The following is a 14,009-nucleotide window of genomic DNA, read 5'->3' on the forward strand; positions in this document are numbered from 1 at the left end:
AGCCTAGATAGATAAATAAGTTTGTGCCCGATAGTATGTACTCTTGACCATGATTGATTTATTGCCGAGTATGCATTGATTTCAATAGCATTCAATGCATATAAGAACTATAGGTTAAGGAGATGATATTAACGTAAGCCCTTGATAAGATTGAACGAAGATGAATGAATGGTGATCAGGAAACATAAAAACCTCGATTTGAAATATAAATGATATGGGCCTAGAATTTAGTCTCAACACATGGTCTTGGGTCTCACACTTTCTGGCTCTTGAAATAAGACCCAATTCGTTAGTTGGGTTTGGTGACAAATCCTAGCCCTCAAAAAGATGAACCAGAAACGTGGTTACTACTTGCCAGTTGGGCTATTAATGGATTGGATCATATTAAGATACGATCCAGTAATTCCAGGTCCGGATAAGGATTTGGGTTCCAATAAGAGTCTGATTTGACGACAAGATCAGATCATAAAGTATATTTATGAAATTTATTTTATAAAGTCGGAGTATTTTTTATTTAAGAAAATATATAGAAATTAAATCCAAGTAGGATTCTATCCCACCAATTTTTTTTATTTAAAAAAAAAATAGAAATTAACGCCAGCCAGCCACTATTTTTTTTTAAAATTTAAAAAATAAAAAGAAAGAAAGGCTTTTTCTTTTATTTAAATTTTTTTTTTTCCAATATTAAAAAAAATATAATTTTTATTTAAAAAAAATAAATATAAATTAACTCCTCACATTTTGGTAAGAGTTTAAAATACATTGGGTTACTTACTAAGCCGTTGTCTATATAGAACACAGACCCACGTATTTAATCTCCATCCAAAGCGTAACAGTTCGGTTTTGAGTCTCCCAACAAATCAAAGATGAGATAGAAGAATCCTCTTAATTGGAGAAGTTATAGAATCCTAATTAAAGAAAGCCACGTCTCCTCAAATCCTTATCTATAATTATTTTCATTATCCAATATCCGAAATCTCTCGATATATATCACTACATCCTAGAGACCCCTTGTTCAATCTGGAAAAGAAGAGTCTCTATTTGTCAAAAAAAATGGAGAAGATTTCTTTGGTTTCTTGTTTTATTATTCTCCTTTCTTTTGCTTTCTTTAATGTTTCTGCAACAAGGAAAGAAGTCGGATTCTATGAGATTAAGAAGGGTAATTTCTCAGTGAAATTCACCAACTGGGGTGCAACTATTAATTCTGTTGTTCTTCCCGACAGACAAGGTTTGGCTTTTTTTTTTTCTCCCTTTGTTTTAATAAATAATAATAATATATAATAATGCTAATGGTGTTTTTTGATAATGGGTTTGAATTTTAAATGAAGTGTTTATAGGTTGAGTTAATAAATTATTTTTAACAAATTTTCAGGGAATTTGGCTGATGTTGTTCTTGGGTATGATGAGATTGGACCTTACACGGTGAGATTAATATTCTTATTATTTGTATTATATTTCTTCCTCCATCTAGGGTTTCTTTAAATAATATATATATTTAAATATTTGCCAATTAATTATTTTTTTATTTTATGTAATCGTAATCAACTCATGAGTGGTTGATGTAACTAGATGGACATTCTAATCAAGCTTTTGTGTTTTAAAACTATGTTTTAAATTAATTAACTTCTTAATTTCTTGCAGAATGATACAGTGTACTTTGGTGCCATTGCCGGGCGAGTTGCAAATAGGATTGGTGGTGCTCAATTTACTTTGGATGGAAAAACTTATAAAACATTCGCTAATGAGGGAAATAATACGCTTCATGGTATATTTTCAACTAATTAATTCCTAATTGTCTTTTTTTTTTTTCTTTACAATCATCTTATTTATTAATTTTTTTTTTTTCAAATTTAGGGGGACATAGGGGATTCAGTGACGTGATTTGGACTGTGAAAAGTCATGTAAAAGAGGGGCCAGTTCCTCATATCGTTTTCACCTATCATAGTTTTGATGGTGAACAAGGTAAGCTTGCGATAATAATTGTTATAATTGCTATAATAGTTGTGCAAATCTTTCAAATGCTAGATTCAGTTCCCGTGACCTAAATGGACCAATGATGTTGATTTGTGTCTATTCGTGATAAGGGTTTGGACCCGACCGGGTTGATATGAGGCCAATCTGATCATAGGAGGAACTTTTTTATTATTATTTTGAATTAATCATGATAATAGGAGGAACCTATATATGTGTTACTTATTCGATTGAGTTCTTAAATCTTATTTGATGACCCTAATTGTGTCCGGATTGGATCAAATCCAATTCTATATATATCAAGTCTAAAAATATAATTTTCATATTTTCTCACATATAACCACATTGGATTGAAAATTCCTCCAAATACGGGACCAGTCAATTAAATTGGGGAATCGAATTTTCGGGTATATTTGGAAGATTATACAAATTGTATTTTTGGGTTCTTCCCGGAAACCCAACACTTTCAAGCTCCCTCAAAACCCTATTGAATACGTGTTGATTCCAAACTTTGTTACAATGATATTAAATATATAGCTGAAATGCAACTTGTTGAATGGCTAGTGTATGATCCCATGCCATATGATATTGTGGATTCTAATACAAATATTTTAATGTATTATCATGCAGGATTTCCTGGTGACCTTCATGTAACAGTAACTTACATGTTGATCGGAACGAACAAGTTGACTGTGATCATGAAAGCTAAAGCTCTAAACAAGGCCACTCCAGTGAACCTTGCCCAACACACATACTGGAACCTTGGTGGTCATAACAGTGGTGATATCTTATCGAACCATGTCCAAATCTTCGGCTCTAGCACTACACCCGTGGATGATGACCTTATCCCTACTGGCAAAATTGTTTCGGTGAAGGGAACACCATACGATTTCCTCGAACGCCATACTGTTGGATCAAGGATCGGCCAGCTTCCCCATGGGTATGATGACAACTACGTGCTTGATGGACCCACATTGAAGAAGGTGGCAGTGGTACATGATGATAAATCTGGTAGAATGTTGGAGCTTTGGGCTAATAAGCCAGGATTACAATTTTACACAGGTAACAAACTAAAGGATGTGAAGGGTAAAGATGGAGCGGTTTATGGGCCTCATGCTGGACTTTGTTTGGAGACTCAGGGTTTCCCAGACTCAGTGAATCATCCTAACTTCCCTTCACAGATTGTGAACCCTGGAGAGACTTATCATCATTTTATGGAGTATAGGTTCACAACTATGTAGAGTAGTTTTTAGGTTATTTTTATGTCACAAAGTGGTTAGAGTTTTTCATTTGGTTTTTTAGTTAATAGTTATTAATAGTTAATAGTCTTAGTTTGATTTGATGAATTTGTACAAAAAAAGACATTTATGAAATTTAATTCTATTGAGTTATGGTGATCTGTGTTGATTGTGTTCTTTGATTTCTTCCAAGCTATTCAATGCAAGTTTGCCCTTTTTCAAGGCAAAACCAAGTAACTTACAAATTATATTGGATTGGGGCATTGCTTATAATTGGCTTGGAACTTATAAAGGGGCCTAAATATTAGTTGGGTCAGGATGCATGGTTGGACTCATGGGAAGAAACTCATATGTTCACTCAAATTCTTGACTGTTGACATGTTCTAATCCTATGGTTTTAATCGATGATGATGTGGTAATAGTTATTAGTAGATAAATTTACGGGTTAACGTAAATTTTTACAATTTTATTACAAAAACTCCCTTGAAATTCTAACAACTCTATTCAATCTTACTTTATAAATTTGTGTGGCATCCAAAAATATGATCTGATGGCACTAGGATATAAAGGATTAGATTCTAACTTTTGCAGTTTTCTTACAAAAACTCTCTTGAAATTCTAACAACTCTACTCAATCTTATTTTATAAATTTGTGTGGCATCCAAAAATATAATCTGATGGCACTAGGATATATATAAAGGATTTAATTTTTTCTTTAAATCTGATTTTTCCATAAAATTTAGAAGTCAAGGATGTTGGATTGCTAATTGGATAACTCATGTGGGCCCAACGACCATTAATAAGATTTAATATCTTACTCCAATCTCCCTCCCTCACATGAAAATTACTTTAACCAAGAAAATTACTTTTTTATTCTTTCAAGACTTGTGGAATAATGTGGAGGGACAGGTGTGAGAGAAATAGATCCGTTCTAGTCATGTTGGATAAAACTTGTTTTAAGTTGCCACCTCATCAATTTTTTCAACTGTTGACTTTTTCAAACGTTGATTGATTATTTAAGGTCCTTCATGAGTGTAAAAACAGAAAATAACCCTAGATGTTTGGTAAAGAAGTTATAACAATCCTAAAATATAGTAAATACAGCTACTCAAGATCCTTATCTACAATCTAATTTCATTATTATATTTCTATCCAAAACTATATCTATATATAAGTACCTATAAACTCTTGATCTTCAAAGAGAGTCTCTATCTTTTATTATTTTTATTTTTAAAATGGATAATTTTTTTTTGATTTCTTCTTTTATTTTAGTTTCTCTTGCTTTAGTTAATGTTTCTGCAGTAGGGAAAGAAGTCGGGATTTATGAGATTAAGAAGGGTGATTTCTCAGTGAAATTCACTAACTGGGGTGCAACTATTACCTCTGTTGTTCTTCCCGATAAGAAAGGTTTGGTTTTTTTTTTTCCTTTGTTTTAATAATTAATAAATTATATTAACAATATTATTAATAATATTTTGTGATAAGAGGTTCTAATGTTAAATGGAAGTGTTTATAGGTTTATTTAATATATAATTTTTTATTAAATTTTCAGGGAATTTGGCTGATGTTGTTCTTGGATACGATGGAATTGGACCTTACATGGTGAGATTATTATTATTATTATTAGAGCTCCATCACTTATACTTATTTTTCTTCCTCCATCTAGGGTTTCTTAAAATTTAAAAAAAAAAAAAAAGACGAGATCTAGAAAAACTTGTCACCTCCTTACCTGAATTTTGATCTTTTCATTTTCTTTAATTGCATAAGAAAAGAATGATCGAGGAATGTGGAATACACCAATGCTGCTTTTAAACATAGTTTAATAATGCTTATTAGACTTTAAACTTGGCATACTCAGGCTCGATTTGTTGAAAATCAAGTCAAATCCTAAACAATTAATATTATTATGGGACCAACTAGTTGCACAACATCCACTACCGATTGCACTCCATCACTCAAAATTTTTTCCTTTAAACTTCATTTGGATTATTTTTTTCTTCTTCAACCATGCTTACTAAATTATTGTTAGTTCAATTATTTTTGTTAGAAATACTTTGTTTCATTACAAGCTTATTTACAATTTACACGAGAAGAGAAGACGAACTCACGAGAAGGTGAATAACCCTAAATCTTATTGTTACCGATAATGACATGCAACTAGTAGGTCAAAATAAAGATTGCCAAAAAAAAAATTGTAATTTTTAAGGTTGGTGTGCAACTTGTCGGTCCCTATTATTATTGATATTAAATAATATAAAATTTCATATATATATATATATATATAATTAATTTTTTTATGCAAGAGTCAACTCATGAGCGGTTGATGTAACTTCATCGACGTCCTAATTGAGTTTTTGAGCTTTAAAACTACACTTTCAATTAATTAACTTTTTAATTTCTTGTAGAATGATACGGTGTACTTTGGTGCTATTCCTGGACGAGTTGCAAATAGGATCGGTGGCGCTAGATTTACTTTGGATGGAATAACCTATAAAATAGTCACTAATGAAGGAAATAATACACTTCATGGTATATTTTCGACCAATCACTTATAAATTAATCTTTAATAACATATAAAGTTATTTTTCTTTACAATCATCTTATTAATTAATTATTATTATTATTATTTTCACTTTTAGGGGGACACAGAGGGTTCAGCGATGTGATTTGGACTGTGAAACAACATGTAAAAGAGGGACCAATTCCTCATATTGTATTCACTTATCATAGCTTTGACGGTGAACAAGGTAAGCTTTTAATAATAATCTATACATTATTTGTGCCACTCTTTCAAATGCTAGAGTCAGTTTACCTAACCTAATTGGATCCATGAGGTTGATATGTATACATTCTTGATTAGGGTTTAGATTGAGGTTGGTTTAGGGCCAATCTGACAATAGTACACAACATGAAAAAAAAATGCCATATTGGATGGCTGAAGGCCATCAAATTTTTCATTGTCAAGTATGTTTTTCAACAGGCCGAAATCATCAAATTAACGGAAGATGAGAGAAATTCGACGGCTCTAAGGCTCGAATTAGAGAACACAAAAAATTTCAAGACGGTCATACTCTGTTGAAATTCGATTACTAAAATTTGTGAGTCTTGGCCGTCGAATTTTCTACTGCTAAGAATGGCTAGGACATCCCATTATATATGATTCCATGCCATATGATATTGTGGATTCTAATACAAATACTTCAATGTACTATCATACAGGATTTCCTGGTGACCTTCATGTATCTGTAACATATAAGTTGGTCGGAGTGAACAAGTTGAGCGTGATCATGAAAGCTAAAGCTCTAAACAAGGCCACTCCAGTGAACCTTGCCCAACACACATACTGGAACCTTGGTGGCCATAACAGTGGTGATATTCTATCAAACCATGTTCAACTCTTCGGCTCCAACATAACACCTGTGGATGATGAACTTATCCCCACGGGCCAGATTGTCCCGGTGAAGGGAACACCGTACGATTTCCTCGAACCCCACACTGTTGGATCAAGGATCAATAAGCTTCCTGATGGGTACGATATGAACTATGCACTTGACGGGCCCACATTGAAGAAGGTGGCAGTGGTGCATGATGACAAATCTGGTAGAATGTTGGAGCTTTGGGCTAATAAGCCAGGAGTACAGTTTTACACAGGTAATAAACTAAAGGATGTGAAGGGGAAAGATGGTGCTGTTTATGGACCTCATGCTGGACTTGCTTTAGAGACTCAGGGTTTCCCAGACTCAGTGAATCATCCTAACTTCCCTTCACAGATTGTGAACCCTGGAGAGACTTATCATCATTTTATGTTTTATAGGTTCTCGACTAAGTAGAATGAAGATACATTTAGTTGTTAGGGTATTAGGGTATTTTTAATAGTTAACAATGTTAAACATTAGTTTGATTTGATGAATTTCTTTAACCAAAACATTTATGAAATTTAATTCCAGTGAGTTATGGTTTTTGATTACAAATTTAACTGGACCTAGTTTGATGTGTGCTGATTGTCTTCTTGGATTTTTTTTCTTCATATTCTATGTAAGTGGGCCTATAGCTTGTGCAAGATAACACCAAGTTCACTAAAAAAAATATTGAATTTGATAATTTTTTACAATGGGCTTGGATGTTGGAAATCATTAGTGGGACTAACCATTATATAATATAGAAAAATGCATGGTTGATAATGTAAAAATTATTTGAAGTACTGTTCTAGGACAAATGAATAATGCTGAAGTGACCTCAGGCTGGAACCTCATATCGCACTTCTTGACGTGAAAGTGTATCGGAACCATAGATGTTTTTCATCGAGATAAGAGTGAACAAGTGGTTCTTATACACTTTCATGTCAAGAAGTGCCATATGAGATTCCAGCTTGAGGTCACTCCAGCACGACTCAGGAAAAATTGGTGTGGAAATAATTCTTTTATTCAAACTGATGACATGCCCCTTTAAACACCCCTCTTGGTATGTGTTGGATGTATAGTAGGTTTATTAAGAATATCATATTGGTTCATTGATGAGAGGGAGATCTGGCTTGGATTGAGTCCCATTCTTCCTTGATTGATGAGAGGGAGATATGGTTAGGATTGAATCTCATTCCTTCTCCACTGTTGGCGCATATATGTTGGGTCTTTCCTTCCCTAGACTTAGAATCATGAGTTCCCTCTTGTGGGTGATTTCTAGAATTTGCTTCAGGCTTCAAGATATGTTATAGGCCTTGAAGTTATGAATGAGGTTGATTTTTTGGGAATTGGTATACCAAATGGCAGGTCAAATATTCACACCAATTCCTGCTACAAAGAGAAAACTCTCTGTTACAAATTACACCCACTCTCTGTTACAAATTACACCCATTCATCGTAGGAAGAAAAATGTATGGAAGTGTGTACGAGTTGTTAAGCTGGAACCTCATATTGCACTTCTTGACGTGAAAGTGGAACATAATTAAAACGATATCATAAAACTATAAAAATACCCTTATAATTTTTTTTCGGGGACTTCACCATTAAGAGCTCTATCGGCGAGCACTGTGTTAGATGACGCTGACCAGTACTAGCATGCATTTTAGGCATCATATATGTTATCCTTCAATGCAAAACCAACATCAAGGGGTATGTCATCTGATTCAAAACAAAGGGTATCTCAATTTTTCACCAAAACCTAGAGGTGTTCTTCAAAAATAACAACGCTTAGACAAATGTGGTGATAATATAAGTTTTAAAATTTTACTAATGGTGTGATTTTATTATTAAATGATGATGTGTAGTCATTCTATTGTAAGTTTGGGGGACTAGTACCCATTCTATTCTACATGTCATTCATGAAATCGGGTTTTCTCCACCTCCTCCTCGCATGAGATATTGGAATCGTTGGAGATGAGATGATTGCCCTTTGACATGAAAACAACAACTTTTGGATTTTTAGAGGTGCCCCTAAAAATTGGATGGTCCTTCGAATTTTATGACGTGTCAATATAAATTTTTTTTTATCGAAAATAAAAAAAATTAAGGTTGAATTCCGTGAAAATATTAAAAAAAAAAAAAAAATTATTTGGCCTCAGGCAATTACTTAAGTGGCCTTGTGCTTGAGAAGCCGGCCCTGTTTTTGACTTAGACCATGGAAGATGAACATAAAAAATGATTTAATAATTAGGTGAGAGAGAGATCATAAATGTTGGGCCCTTTCCAACTGCTTGTCTTTAAGTTAAGACATGTGGGGAGTAACTACAGAGGTCCACCACAGTCTACCAGGGTAGACTTAAGACTTGTATTGTTAATCAACAATTTCGATGGCTAATTAGGTTCTTGATCCTCCAGAGGTGAAGTGTAAACCTTTGGAGTATAGGGGAGGTGTTTGATTGCAAGAAAACCTGAAGTCTGATTGAGTTACATAGCTGCAAGTGTAAACCTTTGAACCTTAAAATGTAAAAAAATTTGCATGTTTTTCATGTGCAAATGCATCCCATTAATATATGGATTATAGTTCTTCCTCAATAACTCTGATCCAATTGAGTTGCAAACATGATTTCAAAACTCGGTTTGGTCTCTCATCTTGTTCATAGACGAGATCGAGTTGTCTTAAAAGAGTCAGGTCGTCTTGGACGAGAGAAACCTATAAACTATACAATTATTTCTTCATATATATTTATATGAAAATAATTATAATTTTTTATATATTATAAAATAAGGTAGACTAGAAGATACAAAGACATAAAATTATATTATATAGAAACAAGATTATTTTAATTAAGATATACAAAATCTCTGTTTGACTGACTTATCTCGTGAGATTCCACACAGTTGAGACGCCCCATCTATCTTGCTCATTGACCATACTGATGTGATGACTCGAACAAGATTTGAAACCATGGTTTGAAAATCAACAAACACCTCCCTCAACATGACACAGCCACTTGACACCAATCAAGTTTCAAAAGGGATTCAATCATATAAAAGCCCATAGGTTATAAGCTATATCATTCCAAGAATCAAAACTACAAAACATGGCCTATATTGAGAAATATTTCTCCCTTGCATTGTTAGTTTTTTGGGTTCAGTTAGTTTCTTGCAAAACACAATCAGCATTTGAATCAGAAGCTGAGGCTCTCCTTAAATGGAAAGCTAGTCTACAAAGTCAAGCTGTTCCAAGACCACGTAGAACGACGACATATATGAACACTACCACTACTTCAAGCCCATGCAAGTGGTTTGGCATTGCTTGTAACAAGGCCGGGAGCGTAATTGAAATAAACCTTTCAAATGCAAGCTTGCAAGGTAAGCTCGACGACTTAGATTTCTCTTCATTGCCGAACCTTGTCTATCTTGATCTAAGTGATAACCAACTCATGGGTACCATCCCGACGAGCATTGGTACACTTTCCAAACTCACCCACCTTTATCTTTCTTCGAATAATTTTTCGGGTATCCTTCCACTTTCTTTGTCTAATCTCACAAGGATTACTGTGCTCAATATCGCTAATAACTTCCTAACAGGTGAGTTAGACCCACATATGTTCACCAATTGGAGCACACTCACGAACCTCGAACTCCACCACAACAAAATTAGTGGACTAATCCCTCGTGAAATCGGTTTCCTCACAAGTCTCAAAGAGCTAGCTCTTTCAGATAATCAAATCACTGGCTCAATACCATCAGAAATAGGAAACTTGAAAAATTTGGTCACTCTCAGCTTACGTGATAACTATCTTCTTGGTCACATTCCCCCATTTTTTGGCAATTTTAGCAAGCTAACCACTATAATCCTTCAGGAGAATTATCTTTCTGGATCAATCCCTCCTAACCTCGGTACTTTGAGAAACTTAGTCGATTTGCGTCTTTGTCAAAATCAATTATCAGGACCATTACCTCAAGAAATAGGAAACCTTTCATCTTTATCTGTACTCCATATGAAAGATAACGACTTATCAGGCAACTTACCCCAACAGATATGTAAAACAGGATCGTTAATAAATTTAACTGCAGCCTACAATCACTTCACAGGTCCCATCCCAAAGACCTTGAGAAACTGCACAAACTTATTTCGACTTCGACTTGAGGGGAACCAACTCGAAGGAAATTTATCCGAATCCTTTGGAGTATATCCGAATCTTAACTACATTGATCTGAGTTGCAATAAATTGTATGGTGTGCTCTCACCGAATTGGGGAGAATGTCGGAATTTGACAGCTCTACTAATTCGCCATAACAAGATCAATGGTACAATACCAAAAGAATTAGGTGAGTTAACTCAATTACGGGTTCTCGACCTTTCTTTGAACCAACTTGTTGGAGAGATACCAAAGGAGCTGAGTAGGTTGTCTGTTTTGTTCAATTTGAGCTTGAATGATAACCAACTTTCGGGCCAAATACCATCTGAAATTGGAAGACTCTCCAATTTGGAGTTCCTGGACCTTTCAATGAACAAGCTAGGTGGGCAAATTCCAGAGCAAGTAGGTGATTGCTCGAAATTGCAGTATTTGAGTTTGAGCAAAAATAATTTCACAGGCACCATCCCATATCAGCTTGGCAATCTGAGAGCCTTACAAGAATTACTGGACCTCAGTCGAAATTCTTTCACTGGGGAGATATCAGCACAATTCAGAAATCTTATTATGTTAGTAAAGTTGGATCTCTCCCACAATAAGCTTGCGGGTTCCATTCCTTCTTCTTTAAGAGAAATGGTCAGCTTGTCATCCATAGATTTGTCGCATAACGAGTTAGAGGGTCCTATTCCTGATTGTAAAGCTTTTAACAATGCTTCAGTAGAGGCATTCGCCAGTAATAAAGGTTTATGCAGTGCATTTGGCTCTTTGCCACCCTGTAATCGGTTTAGAAATATGGTTGCTCGAAAAAGTGAAATTAATCTTGTTGGCACCATTGTTGGTTCAGTCCTAGGTGCATTGGTTCTTGTCTTTGTTGGAATTTTCTTTCTTTATCGCCAACGAATGAATTGGAGAAAGGTTACTTCAAACAGTGGTGAGGTATTTTCGATATGCAATAATGCTAGACAGATTTTGTACGAAGACATCATTGAAGCCACTAAAAATTTCGATGATGAGTATTGCATTGGGATAGGAGGACAGGGACGGGTTTACAAGGCTGAGCTACCAACAAGTCATGTAGTAGCTATAAAGAAGCTTTGTTTGCAAGATGACAGAGAGTTTTATTCGACAGAAGATATTAAAAGTTTTACGAATGAGATACAAATTTTAACAGAAATTCGACATCGAAACATTGTGAAACTTTTCGGGTTTTGTTCTCATAAATTGCACACTTTTTTGGTTTATGAATATATGGAAAAGGGTAGCCTAGCTAACATTCTCGGCAGTCAGGAAGGAGCAATGGTATTAGATTGGATTATGAGAGTAAAGATTATCAAAGGTGTTGCCCATGCTTTATCTTACATGCATCATGATTGCACACCGCCGATCATTCATCGAGACATATCAAGCAAAAACATTTTATTGGATTCGAAATTTGAGGCTTGTGTATCTGATTTTGGCATTTCAAGGCTTTTAAAGCCCGATTCATTGTCATCGACAACTGTTGCAGGCACTTATGGATACATCGCTCCAGGCAAATTTCTACTACAAACTCCTTTTTTTTTCTTTTTTTCTTTTTTTCTTTTTTAATATGGTACTCGGTCACTCTTAACAACTAGTCTACATTTTTATTGCAGAGCTTGCTTACACAAGGGTGGTGACTGAAAAATGTGATGTTTATAGCTTTGGCGTTTTAGCGATAGAAGTGATCATGGGAAGGCATCCAAGGGAACTTATAACAACTATATGGTCCGAAAGTGATCCAGGAATACTTTTAAAGGATGTATTTGATCAACGCCTCTCACCTCCTATCGATCGATCTGTTGAAGATGAAATTGCTTTTGTAGTGATGCTGGCTGTTACTTGTGTAAATGTTAATCCACAACTTCGACCAACCATGCGTCAAGTATCAAAGGAATTACTTGCATATGAACTAAGAGTTTCTTAGTGCCTTTGCTCAATTGAATTTTTGCAAATAATGGATTCCGAAATAGAGTTCAATGGGTGAATATTTGTTGAAATCTTTTTTGTTGTAAATGCAATGGACGTCCTTTTCTTGACCATGTAAGAGTAAAGATTTCTACAAATGTTATTTACCATTATGTAAAGTTTTTTAAGATCAAGAATATATTTTTCCAAATATTTTTATGTGATTTTCATACTTGTGTAAATGCTTAACATCATGTAGTTCTATTAGCTTTAATTTTAGGTGAATATTTGAGATAGCTAACACTATGTGAAAACTTAAATTTTTGACTAGAAAATTCGACCGGCCAAAGCTCACAAATTTTAGAAAGCTAATTTTGGGGGCCTATGGCTATTGAAATTTTTTATGATCCCCAAGGCAACAGCTTAGAGCCATCAAATTTCTTCCATCCTTCATTAATTTAACCCTTTCAGTCCATCGAAAAAAAATTTTGACAATGAAATTTTTAATACCTTGGCCGTCAAATATAGGCTTTTTTCACGTTGTGTAAGCATTTCAAATTGATGATAAACACTTTACCATTGTTTTCTAGAAGAGATTTTACATAAAATGATCAACTTAACCTCATCATCAATCTCTCGCCAACATTTTCTAGTTCTCCCCAAAAATTCCTTCAGTCTACAACCTTGAGTTTTGGTGACTAGATATAGTTGATATTAAGGTGTTTGGAATCATAATAATTATAAAAATTCCAAAACTTAAAACTCAAAACTCTTTATTAATTAATATTAGAAATCAATATATATAAGTTGTATCACAAGGTAACATACATGACAAAGTTGCTTTTCTTCAACCATTAAACAATGCAAGCTCAATGAAAGAGAAGCGAGCAAGGAATGCAAATCATTTACAATTCAATCGAAAAAAATCTTCCATATCACACAAATAAAAACCGAGTCTCTATCATCAAACCTTCCTGTCACTAGTGCCTTCATCGATGATATTGTCATTAGTACTGCCCAGAAACCCTCATTGTCGTAGAAATCCATGAATTGCCTTAATCCCATCTAATCGGCTCATTATTGTTGTAAAAATACCAATATACCACACACCCAATCTCGATGACAGAGGATCATATATATCATACGTCCAACAATGGATATTGGCTATCACATGAGATGAAAGAAGAAATGCATGCATTTTATTATGTCTGCTTGGGCTAGCTCTGAAGGGATGTTTGTCCTTCAAAGCAATTATACCATATGATCCATTGCGTGGTGTAGTCAGATGTTAAGTGGCTAGAGTTCACCAAAAATGTATTTACGACGCTAGGAAC

At 34.5% G+C, this 14,009-nt stretch overlaps 3 protein-coding genes across 3 annotated transcripts; all 3 read left to right on the forward strand.

The window, feature by feature from the left end:
* The first annotated feature begins 889 nt into the window (after nucleotides 1-889).
* Nucleotides 890-3,313, forward strand: LOC147394975 (uncharacterized). The gene is made up of 5 exons (XM_086454091.1): nucleotides 890-1,228; nucleotides 1,373-1,422; nucleotides 1,642-1,765; nucleotides 1,855-1,962; nucleotides 2,602-3,313. The coding sequence occupies exons 1-5, from the start codon at nucleotides 1,054-1,056 to the stop codon at nucleotides 3,210-3,212; spliced, it is 1,068 nt and encodes a 355-aa protein (XP_086310217.1). The 5' UTR covers nucleotides 890-1,053; the 3' UTR covers nucleotides 3,213-3,313.
* A 1,097-nt stretch (nucleotides 3,314-4,410) lies between these two features.
* On the forward strand, nucleotides 4,411-7,266 carry LOC147394976 (uncharacterized). Its single transcript, XM_086454103.1, has 5 exons — nucleotides 4,411-4,616; nucleotides 4,762-4,811; nucleotides 5,615-5,738; nucleotides 5,849-5,956; nucleotides 6,429-7,266. The coding sequence occupies exons 1-5, from the start codon at nucleotides 4,445-4,447 to the stop codon at nucleotides 7,037-7,039; spliced, it is 1,065 nt and encodes a 354-aa protein (XP_086310229.1). The 5' UTR covers nucleotides 4,411-4,444; the 3' UTR covers nucleotides 7,040-7,266.
* A 2,387-nt stretch (nucleotides 7,267-9,653) lies between these two features.
* LOC147394977 (uncharacterized) lies at nucleotides 9,654-12,799 on the forward strand. Its single transcript, XM_086453344.1, has 2 exons — nucleotides 9,654-12,280; nucleotides 12,384-12,799. Exons 1-2 carry the CDS (start codon nucleotides 9,709-9,711, stop codon nucleotides 12,692-12,694), a joined length of 2,883 nt encoding a protein of 960 aa, XP_086309470.1. The 5' UTR covers nucleotides 9,654-9,708; the 3' UTR covers nucleotides 12,695-12,799.
* The last annotated feature ends 1,210 nt before the right edge of the window (nucleotides 12,800-14,009 follow it).

Source organism: Akebia trifoliata, chromosome 9 (genome assembly GCF_017979445.1).
Source record: "Akebia trifoliata isolate Shusen 1 chromosome 9, ASM1797944v1, whole genome shotgun sequence".
NCBI classification, from domain to species: domain Eukaryota; kingdom Viridiplantae; phylum Streptophyta; class Magnoliopsida; order Ranunculales; family Lardizabalaceae; genus Akebia; species Akebia trifoliata.

Bases quoted from the DNA above. Each gene is read 5' to 3' on its own strand.
- LOC147394975 (XM_086454091.1), top strand. From the start codon at position 1,054: ATGGAGAAGATTTCTTTGGTTTCTTGTTTTATTATTCTCCTTTCTTTT. The intron at 1,229-1,372 runs GTTTGGCTTTTT...ACAAATTTTCAG, and splicing joins TGTTCTTCCCGACAGACAAG to GGAATTTGGCTGATGTTGTT. The intron at 1,423-1,641 runs GTGAGATTAATA...AATTTCTTGCAG, and splicing joins ATGAGATTGGACCTTACACG to AATGATACAGTGTACTTTGG.
- LOC147394976 (XM_086454103.1), top strand. From the start codon at position 4,445: ATGGATAATTTTTTTTTGATTTCTTCTTTTATTTTAGTTTCTCTTGCT. The intron at 4,812-5,614 runs GTGAGATTATTA...AATTTCTTGTAG, and splicing joins ATGGAATTGGACCTTACATG to AATGATACGGTGTACTTTGG. The intron at 5,957-6,428 runs GTAAGCTTTTAA...ACTATCATACAG, and splicing joins TAGCTTTGACGGTGAACAAG to GATTTCCTGGTGACCTTCAT.
- LOC147394977 (XM_086453344.1), top strand. From the start codon at position 9,709: ATGGCCTATATTGAGAAATATTTCTCCCTTGCATTGTTAGTTTTTTGG. The intron at 12,281-12,383 runs GCAAATTTCTAC...TTTTTATTGCAG, and splicing joins TTATGGATACATCGCTCCAG to AGCTTGCTTACACAAGGGTG.